This window comes from Chiloscyllium plagiosum, chromosome 17 (genome assembly GCF_004010195.1).
Source record: "Chiloscyllium plagiosum isolate BGI_BamShark_2017 chromosome 17, ASM401019v2, whole genome shotgun sequence".
Taxonomy (NCBI): Eukaryota; Metazoa; Chordata; class Chondrichthyes; order Orectolobiformes; family Hemiscylliidae; genus Chiloscyllium; species Chiloscyllium plagiosum.
Window position 1 is genome coordinate 39,344,320 of NC_057726.1, and position 12,897 is coordinate 39,357,216.

Consider the following 12,897-nt stretch of genomic DNA (forward strand, 5'->3'; position numbering starts at 1 on the left):
GAGAATTGCTGTCACGTATGCACTGAACTCATGTTCTTTGTCTCTGCAAGGAATAGAACCCTCTGTGCTTCATATGTTATAAATATCGCTTTCCCTTTACTTTGGTAATGCTTGCAAATTGTCCCATGAGTAGATGATGGAAAGCTTTAACAAGATGTGCCATTTGTTTTCAGCTGTATCTCCTTTATGGGATCCCATTGATCCATTATATGGTTGCCTGTCAATCCTTAATTCAAATTTACTTGGGTCAGATCTATTCTCATTCTATTGAAAGTTACCTACCCCTAATTAATTAGATTTCACACTTAATTGCTCCCGTTTTTTTCCATAGGTTGTTAAACCTTAAAATACTACAATTACTGGCCACTAAATGTCCCCTTCCTCATACTTATAACGCTTACCTCACCTTTCTCTAGAACCAGACCTAGCAACATTTTGTTCCCTCCTGGGGACCAGTTCATGTGAATAGAAATTACCTTAAAATGCCTGAGCAGATTGTGAAAATTGCTGAAAATTTCTTCGAAAAGGAAAGTTTGTAGTTTTACAAGCAGTTATTCAAGTACATAGCTTATATAGTTCTTTTCAGCTATGTCTGAAGCCAAATCCAAGTAAAAGCTATCCTCTATATTCATCCACCAAATAAAGTCTGTTTATTTAAGAATAGCAGTTTAGTAATTTATGTTCATCTTTTTGCCAATTTAGATTTATAAGTGACCAAAATATGGAATGGCAGCAGTTAGTACCCATAATCAATCTACAAGTGAGGCCGGTTCATTTGGTTTCTGGGAATATACTATGAACCAGTGACCACATTATAGTGTGATATACAAGCAATATATCTGTGTGTGCTTTGATATAGAGAGCCAGTGGAATATGCCTCAAAAGCAGACACTTTAACAGAAGGTTATAAATGAGAAAGATATGCTTGCCAATATATATTGGTTAACTGAGCTGACCACAGTAAATGGGATACAAATATATCTCTTATCATGGACAACATCATTGTCGGCATCCAAATAATTACAAAGAATGTTGTACCCTCTGAAAATGAAATACAAACAAGTGATATATATTTAAATTTCTGCAATGGTTAACTTACAAGTCTGACTGAGAAAGCCATAGAAAAGACAATGCTAAAGGGTACTGAGTTAATTGAGAAGAACAAAATAAACTAAAACAACTAAAATCAGTTTACAAACTCTAACCAGACAATTCTGACTATATGGGCAGCACGGTGGCACAGTAGTTAGCACTGCTGCCTCACAGCGCCAGAGACCCGGGTTCAATTCCTGCCTCAGGCAACTGTCTGTGTGGAGTTTACACATTCTCCGTATGTCTGCGTGGGTTTCCTCTGGGTGCTCTGGTTTCCTCCCACAGTCCATAAAACTGCAGGTTAGGTGAATTGGCCATGTATTGGCTAAATTGCCCCTAGTGTTAGGTGAAGGGGTAAAGGTAGGGGAATGGTCTGGGTGGGTTGCTCTTCGGAGGGTCGATGTGGACTTGTTGGGCCGAAGGACCTGTTTCCACAATGTAAGTGATCTAAACTCCTAAAAAGAACAGAATAATTTTGTATTGAGATTACTACCTCCAAAACGAATTTGTTCAAGATGAGATCACATTCTATGGCAATACTCATATCAACTGAAAGCTGAAATGGTGCAGAAAATTTACTTTGGGATTGCAGAATATGTGTGTTCAGCCAGAGGTGCTATATATTTACTCATCACAAATACTGTACATAATCTCTAGATATCTTTGTGTTCCTTGCTATAAATTCTCAAATGACAAACTAATAAGTCTTTAATGTGACATAGTGCCCCTTGGTCAAAACTGGAATACTAATTTTGTTGGAAGCAGCTTGTTCCCCTCCATGGCAACAAATGAAGAAAAAGAAAATACCAGCATCAGCATCAACAGACAAAACAAGCCAGCTTGAAAGTCCAGAAGTTTAAAAAAAATGCAGTTCAGAACCAACACAATTTGAAATAAGAGAAAGATCATCAAATCTTATCTGAATTTGAATGTGCATGCTATAAAATATGATTTCCAGCAGTGAATGATTGCGGATGGCTCTGAAAGGGAAGAAGGAAAGTTTTATGTTAAAGCCCAGGTATCTAAGGCAGGATACACTCTTTTTGGCAATTAATTTCATAAACCCAAAAGGTTCATGTTCTGTGCTTGTGTGTATTGTTCAACTAGTAGAAAATGTTACTTACAACTATCTTCAAATGCAACCTTTCTACCAAATCTAAATATCCAACATCTAGAGTGCGTTCATTCTTAAGAAGCTGAAATTCTCTAAAGGATCTACTGACTGAATTTTCAAAAAGGTTGCACATACTGAGAATGTGTATATATTTACACATGCCTCATGCATTAAAAAGCCAATGGAGCAGGTGTTTTAGGGACCCCTTAACCTTGATCAGCACAGATGATTAACAAAGCTTCCTTTATGAATTATTCAGATCTGAAGTGTAAGTGCTCAAGAATTATACCACTTGAACTGATTGAAATATGTTCTTGTAAGGCACTAAGGCACAGCAAAACTAACTAACCCACGCATAAAAATTTTAAAAGCTGGGCAAGACACTGAATCGTTATTGAAAATTTTCTACTTTCTTTTGTGAATTGTTATATTTCTTCATTTTTAGAATAAGAAACATTAAAGCAAAGTAAAAAAAAAGGCAATCTGGCTCCTCAAGTCTACACCAGTTCTCTATAAAGCATTTCACATTACTTCACTCTATCCCTCTAGCCCTGCAAGTTTATTCCCTCAAGAGTCCACCCAAATTTTCTTTTGAAGACTTTCACCATCTCTGCTTATATATTCTTGCTGGCAGAGAATTATAGGTCATCAATATTTGCTGCAGAAAGTAGTTCACATTCCTGCTCTCTTGTTCAAAATCATACATCTGTGTCCTTTAAACCTCATATCATCAGCAAATAGGATCAGCTGTTCTTTGTCTACCTTATCTAACTGTCATAATCTTGCAAACCCTATCTTGAAAACAACCCCAGCTTCTCAAATTTCACCTTCCATCTAAAATCATCACAAAACAAATTGTGATACTGACCATTCTCCTGATAGCAACAGAGCGAAGATACAAGCCTGAGAGTTTCACAGCTTCAAACACAATGGCTCACCATCACCAGCCTTGGGTCAAGAAATGACACCAAATATCAACAGTTCACTTTGGCACAGTACTACTTCCTAAAGACTTACCATAAAATGTTTGGATGTTGCTAAAAGTAATCACTTATGAAATGGCAGCAGCCATATTTGATAAAGGTGAAATCTTTAGCAAAGAGGCCTATTTGACAGAGATAAGATCTGTTCTTGAATCATAAGGAATGTCAACATGATGTACAGCATAAGCTCATGATCTTGAAAATGGCATAACTTGAAAGCATCCAAGTCAGTCCTGCAGAAGACGGGGAGATACTGCACAAACCAACTGTATCAACCTATGTCAAGAAATTAAATTTTCCATACTCAGGCAGTTATATGCTATGGATATTGGGATCAGGAGGGTGTGTCCAAAGCTGTCACCCGTGAAATTGGTAGACGGTGAAGTATTCACTGACAGATACAAAGAGACATTCTATTGAACTGACTATTACTGTGAGTCAGTCTCCCAGTCTATGGTTGATGGTCTCCTGCAGCTTCTGGTCATGGTTGAATTAGATGAAGAACACATCACTCAACCAAGCCACTTACTACTTAGTGAGCTCCAGTCGAACTGTTCAAGTACTATCCACTGTTAAACCTTCCTGGTTTTGTCCTTTATTGGATGGTAGGATCTATTCCGCTGAACATACCTGCCACTAAAGTCATCACGTTATAGAAAAAAAGTCAGAGGGGAGGTTGTAACAAATACAGAGGCATCCTGCTCTCTAGTGCCACTGAGAAGGCCTTTTCTAGGATCATGATTTGGAGATGCCGGTGTTGAACTGGGGTGTACAAAAGTTAAAAATCACACAACACCAGGTTATAACCCAACAGGTTTAATTGGAAGCACTAGCTTTCGGAGCACTGCTCCTTCATCAGGTGGTTGTGGAGGACACAATTGTAAGACACAGAATTTATAGCAAAAGTTTACAGTGTGATGTAACTGAAATTATACATTGAAAAATACCTTGATTGTTTGTTGAGTCTTTCATCTGTGTGAATATCATGATGGTTTCGCTTCTTTCATGTGTAAATCACAAATCCTTTTTTAAAAAGTTACATTCTCAGGTCAACTGTAACAATTAGTGTTAGCCAGATAGTACGTATTATCTGGCTAACACTAATTTAAAAAAAACATCAGTTAAAAACAAGTTTTGTGATTTACATTTGAAAGAAGTGAAACTGTCATGGTATTCGAACAGATGAAAGACTCAACAAACAATCAAGGTATTTTTCAATGTATAATTTCAGTTACATCACACTGTAAACTTTTGCTATAAATTCTGTGTCTTACAATTGTGTCCTCCACAACCACCTGATGAAGGAGCGGTGCTCCGAAAGCTAGTGCTTCCAATTAAACCTGTTGGACTATAACCTGGTGTTGTGTGATTTTTAATTTTCTAGGATCATTCTTAAATGGCATCAATGGTTTGGAAAGAATCAACTTATCAGGGATAGTCAGAATAGTTTTGTGCAGGGGAGGTCTTGACTTAAAACTTTGCTTGTGCGTTTTGAGGAAATGACATGATGATCGATGAGGGTTGGGCTTGTGAGTGTTGTCTACGTGGACTTTACTAAAGTATTTGACAAAGTCCCTCACAGTAGGCTGGTTCAGAAGATTAAGATGTGAGATGCACAGCAACTTGATAAGTTGGATACAAAATTAGCTTGATCATAGAAGACAGAAGATAGTTGTGGAGGAGTGCTTTTCTGACTAGAGGTCTGTGATGAGTAATGTTCTACAATGACCAAGATTGGGATCTCTTGTTTGTGATATCTATAAATGATTTGGATGAAAATGTACACGGTCTGATTAGTAAATTTGCAAATGACATGAAAATTGGAGGAGTTGTGGATAGTGAGGAAGGTTGTCAAAGGATACAGCAGGATGTAGATCAATTGGAAAGTTGGGTGGAGAAATGACAGATGGAGTTTAACCCAGATGAGCGTGAGGTGATGGATTTTGGGAGGTCATGCATGAGCAAAGTATACAGTAAATGGCAGGACCCTGAGGGGAGCATTGATATACAGAAGGATCATGGGTGCAAGTCCATAGCTCGCTGAAGGTAACAATATAAATCATAGCAAAGAAGGTGTATGGCGTGCCTTCCTTCATCAGTTAGTGCATAGAGTATAAAAGTCAGCAAGTCTCGTCACCTCTGTATAAAACTTTTTACACCACATTTGGATTGTGCGCGCAGTTCTGGTCACTGCGCTAGGAGGATAATGTGGAGGCTTTGGAGAGGGTGTAAAAGATATTTACCTTTGATTGGAGTTTATTAGCTACAAGGAGAGATTGGACAAACTTGGATTGTTTTCACTAAAGCTTTAGAGGCTGCAGGGGGAAGCATATAAAATTATGAGAGGCATTGACAGGGTGAATAGTCAGAGTTTTGTTTTGCCAAGGTGGAAATGCCAAAGACTAGGGGTATAGGTTTGTGGTGAGAGGGGAACCTTAAGGAGATGTGTGAGACAAGTTTTTTTTTAAACACAAAAGGCAGTCTGTATCTGGAGCATGCTGCCAGGGAAAGTTGTAGAAGCAAATAAGACAGCAACATTTAAGAGCCATTTAGACAGATAGATGGACAGGCGGGGAATAGAGGGATATGGACAATGTGCAAGCAGATGGGATTAGTTGAGAATGGCATCATGGTTGGAACAAACATGGTGGTCTGAAGGGTCTGTTCCTGTGCTGTGTTGTTCTATGATCACAAGTGGATTCCAAAACACGTCATGATTTCTGTGCTGGCAAATCTACACTGGACATGATTTTACCCATACACTAGCTAGGAGTGTAGGAATCAGGATATACTTCTATTAACCTTTTGTAGATCTCACTAAAATGTTCAACACAATCAGTGAGACAAGGGTCTACAAGCATTTGGGGAAAAGTTGTGTACTGAAGCTCTTCAACCTTGCTCCTTTTGAGATTTTTATGACCATTTAATGGCTGCACTTTGCCTTGCCCCATTTTGCAGGCTGATGTAAGGAGTTTAGCGGGAATGGTGTGGAGCCTGGCAATATCTGTATTACTCTGACTGAGCTATAGGCAAGAAATGTTTGTGCACCTCCTTCAAGATGCTTCATGGCAGAGAAATAGCCCAAAACTTGGATGATTTACAACCATGAAGAAAAGAAGCACAACATTGTTCATCTTTGCAATTTTTCCTGCATCACGGAGGAAGAAATTAGATTAGATTACTTACAGTGTGGAAACAGGCCCTTTGGCCCTACAAGTCCACACCGACCCGCTGAAGCGCTACCCACCCAGACCCATTCCCCTACATTTACCCCCTGCCCCTAACACTACGGGCAATTTAGCATGGCCAATTCACCGAACCTGCACATTTTTGGAGTGTGGGAGGAAACCGGAGCACCCGGAGGAAACCCACGCAGACACGGGGAGAATGTGCAAACTCCACACAGTCAGTCACCTGAGGTGGGAATTGAACCCAGGTCTCTGGCGCTGTGAGGCAGCAGTGCTAACCACTGTGCCACCGTACCACCCACAATTCACTGCTACAGTTCTCTCATTCTCTCAAACACCGAAGTGTGTTTACACTAATCACATGTAGTTCTTTGCTGGCTCATGCACATTTGCAAGATGCCACATACCCAATGATTTTCTGTGTGAGGTGATATCCAGAGCCAAACACCAGTAAAATGTATCAGCCGTTACACCAATGATGGTTGCAAACTTGATATGAGAGTCCTAAACACTGACCCTTGCCCTTGGGACATACTAGCTGATGAGAACAGGAAATGAGGATATCATCTCTGTGTCAGAATGATCAGAGGTTACAACAGATTGGCAATACGCACTCTCACCAAAAATAACCTGAAAATGACAGCTCATAACTAATTCATAAGTGACAAGTAGCAGAAATGAATCCCACTAATTGGCCTACAGCTACAGCAAAAAGCCACCAGATGAAGCCTCTCTCTCTATGGTCAACAGAGTTGATTTCCTGTATGCGCATTACATCAGCCGGAATGATACTGACCACGGAGCTGGGATATGGCTTTATTTTACAAGATCTCAAATCATTTCATTTCTTTTTACTTTTGAAATTGGAAATAATGTCACGCCTCTCGAACACTCCGGGGAGTGGTAACCAAACGAGATTTTTGGTTTCATTTGGTAATTTCGATGTGAAAACAGTGAGGGAGATCCAACAGTATTTGGAGAGCATCAGGTTCAACTCTCGTATGTGTTACGATAATTAACTTGCTGAGCAAAGGGTAAAATATCTATCCATTAAGTTAAAAGCACCATGTGGAAGGAAATAAAAATCTCTATTGCAAAGTGGAAGTTCCGCTTTGGTCTCTAGTATCCCATCCGTTGTTCATTGTTGAAGACATTGAAACTGGTCCAATTGTCTTTTTTTTAAAAAAGTTGAAAATCGATAACACTGAACGGAGAACAATTCATTAATACAAGTTCAGTCTCCACCTCAGTAGTAGAGCTACTCCTCGATTTCAGAACAGGTTAGGAACACGTCTCCGATGGGTCGGGTTCCCTGAGGACTGGAGAGCAGAACAGGAAGGTCTAAACCAAGCCACGGAGCGCCTTGTGTAGTATATGAAAATGAAAGCGGCTTTGACAGTATGCAACCAATACATAGCAGTTGCACACGGATGCTTAGTTGCTGATACTTGCCACCAACACGTATATCGTTGCTTTGATCCCATTTCTGAATCTTTTGGGATGAGGCCGGGCGGAAGTGGTGACTGTTTCAATGAGCGATTCATTAACATAATGGTCAGATGGAAACAGGCTGGACTCTAACTCCACTGGAGCAGGGTCCCCCAGTGACCGCATTGTATTGTCTAGCAATGCATTTACAATACAACGAGGGGCAATGCATTTACAATGTACATTGTAACTGATATACAAGACATTGTTTTCTCATACACATTTCTACCCAAGGTACTTTAAACAGCTTATTACAATCAAATATGTTGCTAGCCGTACAGAGATACAAACGCACCTTGCGCCTTTTGTATAGACGCGATCCCTCCAGTGAGAACAATGATCGACCAGACTGGAAAAGAAAGAGAGAACTCAATGTTTGTGTCAAGTGACGCAGCAGTTTGAACATCAAATGGAATCATATAACATCGGGATAAATTCAGCAGAGATTGGAATTTTAAAAAAAAATTAAAACAACTACTTTTATGAACATCTACATATATAACATGTACACAAGCTACTCCCATATAATTCTTCATAATTAAGCGGGAAAGCGAACATGCAGAGATTTGTTTTCTAGATACGTAACCAATTCATCTGCATCTCCCACGAAAGAAAACAGGCTTACAGGGGACCACATTTCGTCTCATTTCAAGTGTTCAGATTTTGCTGTCGTCAGGGAGGTTTTCGACATTCTTTAGCACCTGTGATGTCCTGGTGGGAAAGTCTCTAACCTCGGGGTGCTTTCAATGTTTGATGAAGATGGGAATGATTGTGGACGACTACAACACAAAGCGCAAACCGAGAGGAATGCAGATATGAATGAAATTCACTGAACATAATTCCTCAATATTCAAACCTTCGTGTCATTCAGGCTTTGGTGCGAGTTCTTTGCACTTTTGCAAGTTTAATATACGGTGAAGCTAAATATTCCCAAACCGTTTGAATTTACATGGTAAATGCAATTTTTATCGAGCCGATTCTCAACATCATATGTTTTCCCCCTCAAACCTCAGTGTAAGCCTTTTTCCAAAAACTAAGTATGATGTTCAATGTTTCAATTTGATGACTAGAATTTATAAGATTTATTTATACGCGTGCAAGTAATTTAACAGAATAACTGTTCGCCGGCATTAGTTACAAAGCAATAATGGAATTAACACGGGCCTCATCAGAAGTTCAAACAGTATTAACTATCTTGCTGCGCAGCAAGGGATTTAGGTCTGGAATCGGCTCATATTAATTATAGAAAATTAACATTTGCCGTTTTGTTTGGCTCAACTGCGTGAAACAAGTGTCATATTGGATACGGCTGAACATACCTTGTATGCAGATTACAGTCATTGCATGTTAAGTGACTATCACCAAAAGGAAATCGTGCCGTGCATATATTACTGAAAGAGATTGTGACAACTTTTCGAAATAAATTACATTTAGCCATATTGCCCCTTAAGAGAAGCCGATTGGTTTGTAAGGACGAGACTGACGCTAAAGGGAAAAGGGATAATGAAGACATTTTACTGAATGCATGTGTAGCAGAAACTACTCGGTCTTTCTTGTATTAACCGACTCAGATGCACCCGAAGTTTCCCAGTGCGCCAACGGAGAGGAAAGACTTCTTGGTCTGGTGCAAGCTCCCCAGCCACGGGGGGCGGGAGATCCCTGAGCAAGCTGGAGAACGGGGAAATCTCATTCTGTTTGTGCATGTTCAGATATGAAGTGGTGCTGCCCTGTCAATGTGTAAGTCAGCTAACAAAGCGCCTGTGCACTAATGCTTTGCACAAGCGAATTCCAAATGCTCGTTGCATTGTTTTTGGCACAGGATTCGAGGAAATATTTGGAAGGACAATTGACAATCCTTTTCTCAGATCAGTTTCATGTTTCACGTTTTACAATAATACTTTCCATTATTTCTGATGAATCGAATTCGGAGCAAGTATACGAGGTAATCCAATCAAATCCATTAGAAGCTTTCTATCAATTATTTGTACCGTGAAATCTTGAAGTACACGAACTGGCTTGTCATACAACGTTGAGGCGGCAAATTGAATCTGAATGAAAAAAAACTAGGCTTTGCACAATTTTCATCCAAGTGGACGAGAAATATCACCATATTTGCTGTTTCGTATTCAACATCATTCAACAATAAATTTAACTCAACATCGTCTGGCAACTGGGACATGGTGGTCCCATGCACGGGTCACGGTCAATGACCCTTCAGCGTCTCCGCCACTCATTAAAATCTGTCAGTTCAGAGCAAAATAAAACAACTTTCAGTAATGCGGTGACAAAAACATCAGGAGGTGAATTCAGCTCCTCGACATCGCATTTGCTTTCACTGGTGCATTTCAAAAACAGATGTGGTGAAATTCTAACCACACTGACAGGAATTTGGTGCCGTTAAGTGCTTGAATTGCGCTCGATGTCTGGACAATAAGTATTTGACGAGGAAACCCTGAAGCTGGGTAAAAACTCAGAGGGAGCTGCAAGAGGGAGCGGGTACGGGGTGGGGAAGAATGTGGTGGTTCAAGGTGCTCGGACAGAAGGAACTCACGGCACCACGTGGAGCTGGCACTTCAACACTCTCCCGTTAAACTACAACAATCTGGGCAGGATCACACCCTGACACCCACTACATCGAATCCATGGGCGGCGCGGTGGCACAGTGGTCAGCACTACTGCCTCACAGCGCCAGAGACCCCGGTTCAATTCCCGCCTCAGTCGACTGTGTGGAGTTTGCATGTTCTCCCCGTGAATTGGCCATGCTAAATTGCCCGCAGTGTTAGGTAAGGGGTAAATGTAGAGGAATGGGCGGGTCGGTGTGGACTTGTTGGGCCGAAGGGCCTGTTTCCACACTGTAATGTAATCTAATCTCCGCGCTATCCGGGGGCGAGGGAACCAATTGGTTTCCATCTCTCCTGGCGAGCAGATGCAAGAAGCCGCGGTTCAATTCTGTTTTCCTTTCGCACGGTTCCACACTGACCGTCCATTTAGACTCGATGGGAGCGAGACTTCTGCTCAGAATAAATGAGCAGCCCTTGCTCTAAACCCTTGCGCTCGATGTGTTCACGACGTTATTCTTGGCTGCATTAGCGGGGCTGTCTCCTTCCTGCAAACTTTTTGATGGCTTGACATGGATTCGAAGTGACTGGTCATTTAAAAACATTAGGTTACGAACACGACGGAACAGAAATACTCCAGTCCGTGTTACGACGTTATTTTAGCCTGTTGGAGAAGCCCTGGCAGACCGCCATTCCGCGAAGCCCCAAACCTCGAAAATATAAAAATAAAACTGGCATATTTTGAAGAACAATTCTTTTGGACAATAGGATTGGATGATTTACAAAGCAGAGATGCTTCCTCTAGATGGCGACGTTATTTTATATTTTTACTACAACTCACCTTTGAACATGAAGAAAAACTGTCTTTCCAGCACCATTCTCTCGGTGTCGATTTATCCGGAGTACCTCCTCTTGTATTGAGAGCAGTTAACAAAGCTGACCGTATCCAGACCAGCACAGATCACTCCGGAGCGGTTGTCAAGTAAATCAAGGAAACCACGCTTTTGGAATCAAGCGAACTGAGCCTGTATCCAGTAGCTTAATGCTCGATACCTATTTAGATTCATACATCAGGTCCATAATCCAATTTCCTGATATTCTAATTATATTCAGAAAGCAAATTATGCCTTTCCCCTACACCACAGACCCGTTTCTTCGGAGGCAAACTTTTCACACGAGGTTAATTCCATCCCTTTACTGGGTCTATCCCTTGGGCATTTCCTCCACAAATACCCTCAGTCCTCGAAGAATGTTCTGTGGCCGTAGGTCTTGGTTTAAATGACTTATCGATTGACAAACACTGAAGGAGGAATGCAGGAGTATCGCAGTAGTTTCAAAGCTGCCGAAATCCGTCAAAGGGTGCACAGCAGACAGGAAGGGACTGTCGTTGTTCCGAGGAGCAGAAAGAGCTACTCCAGCTCCCAGCTGGATTGAAGTACTGGGTAGCGAGTGAATGAAGCTCATGTTCCGATCTACGTGCGGCGCTTCAGTGAGCAGCTTGTACGCATGCACCCACTTCACAGAACCCACTAAGCTGCAGCCTGCTGTTTCCAATTCCACACACACACCTTCAGACACAACGGCAGTGTCCAAAGGCTAACCGTTAATGAAGCTTCTCTTTTTTAAAAAAAATAAGTTCACCATCACTTGACGGAGTTAGTATGCACAACACTATTTTAAATAGCCAGAAGATTTCGAACTCTTATCATTGGATAGTTATGGTAAAACAGATGAAAAGAGAAATTTAAATACACTTCAGATTTTTTTTGACAGGGTGGGTTTATACCATTTTGATCGTTTCAAGTAACTGCTCCCAGAACACACTTCAGGCAAAATATTCCTGCACGGAAAGATAGATTCCTGAAAAATGCAAGCTACTAGCTTTTCATTTATCGTCAAACGTTTACATCATTGGAATTTCGAAAATTTTCAAAATATTAACTAGGGCAATGCAATGCAACTGACAGCAATGTCTTCCGATCTGAAATGATCAGTTAACGTGAAAATACAGTAAAGGAAACGAGTTTCCAATCACATGGGCTGCTCTGTTTGTTGTTTTGCCTGAAATTCTATATTCAGTCTGAGAAAAATGCTCCTTCAACACGGATGCACAAAATTACTAGAGATCCATAGATGAGAAACATTGCGGGAAAAGGATGAGTGGACAAATCTATGTCGAATGGGTTTATCTCCAAACAGCACAAACCAGGGAAAGTATTATATACAAGGGTAATAATTATTTACAACGGTAATAATAATAGAATCTCTGCTTCCGAAAGAACAGTTTCCGAGTTTTACTCTGCCATAAGTTTAATGCATGGTGACATGACCAACAAAAATAGCCAATTATGATTTTCTATATAGCGTTTTCACGTAGAAAAAAAACTGTTTTGTAGAACGTTAAACTGGATATATTGCGTTAAGTAACTCACCTCTTGACCCAACCCTCCCAAAAACGTTTTGCACCAACTACA

The 12,897-nt window shown here is 40.6% G+C and overlaps 1 protein-coding gene across 4 annotated transcripts in view; it reads right to left on the bottom strand.

The window, feature by feature from the left end:
* LOC122558393 (neuropilin and tolloid-like protein 2) overlaps positions 1-12,404 on the bottom strand; it is a 46,676-nt gene extending 34,272 nt beyond the window's left edge. Inside the window, exons 1-3 of one of the 4 annotated variants that reach the window (XM_043706914.1) lie at positions 11,265-12,404; positions 10,019-10,105; positions 8,161-8,214 (exon numbers count right to left, since the gene is read on the bottom strand). In XM_043706914.1, coding sequence (XP_043562849.1) covers positions 8,161-8,214; positions 10,019-10,055 — 91 coding nt within the window. In that variant the 5' untranslated portion in view covers positions 10,056-10,105; positions 11,265-12,404. The remainder of the gene's footprint in view (positions 1-8,160; positions 8,215-10,018; positions 10,106-11,264) is intronic. The other 3 variants (XM_043706916.1, XM_043706913.1, XM_043706915.1) reach the window with 3 other exon arrangements.
* Between the last annotated feature and the right edge of the window lie 493 nt (positions 12,405-12,897).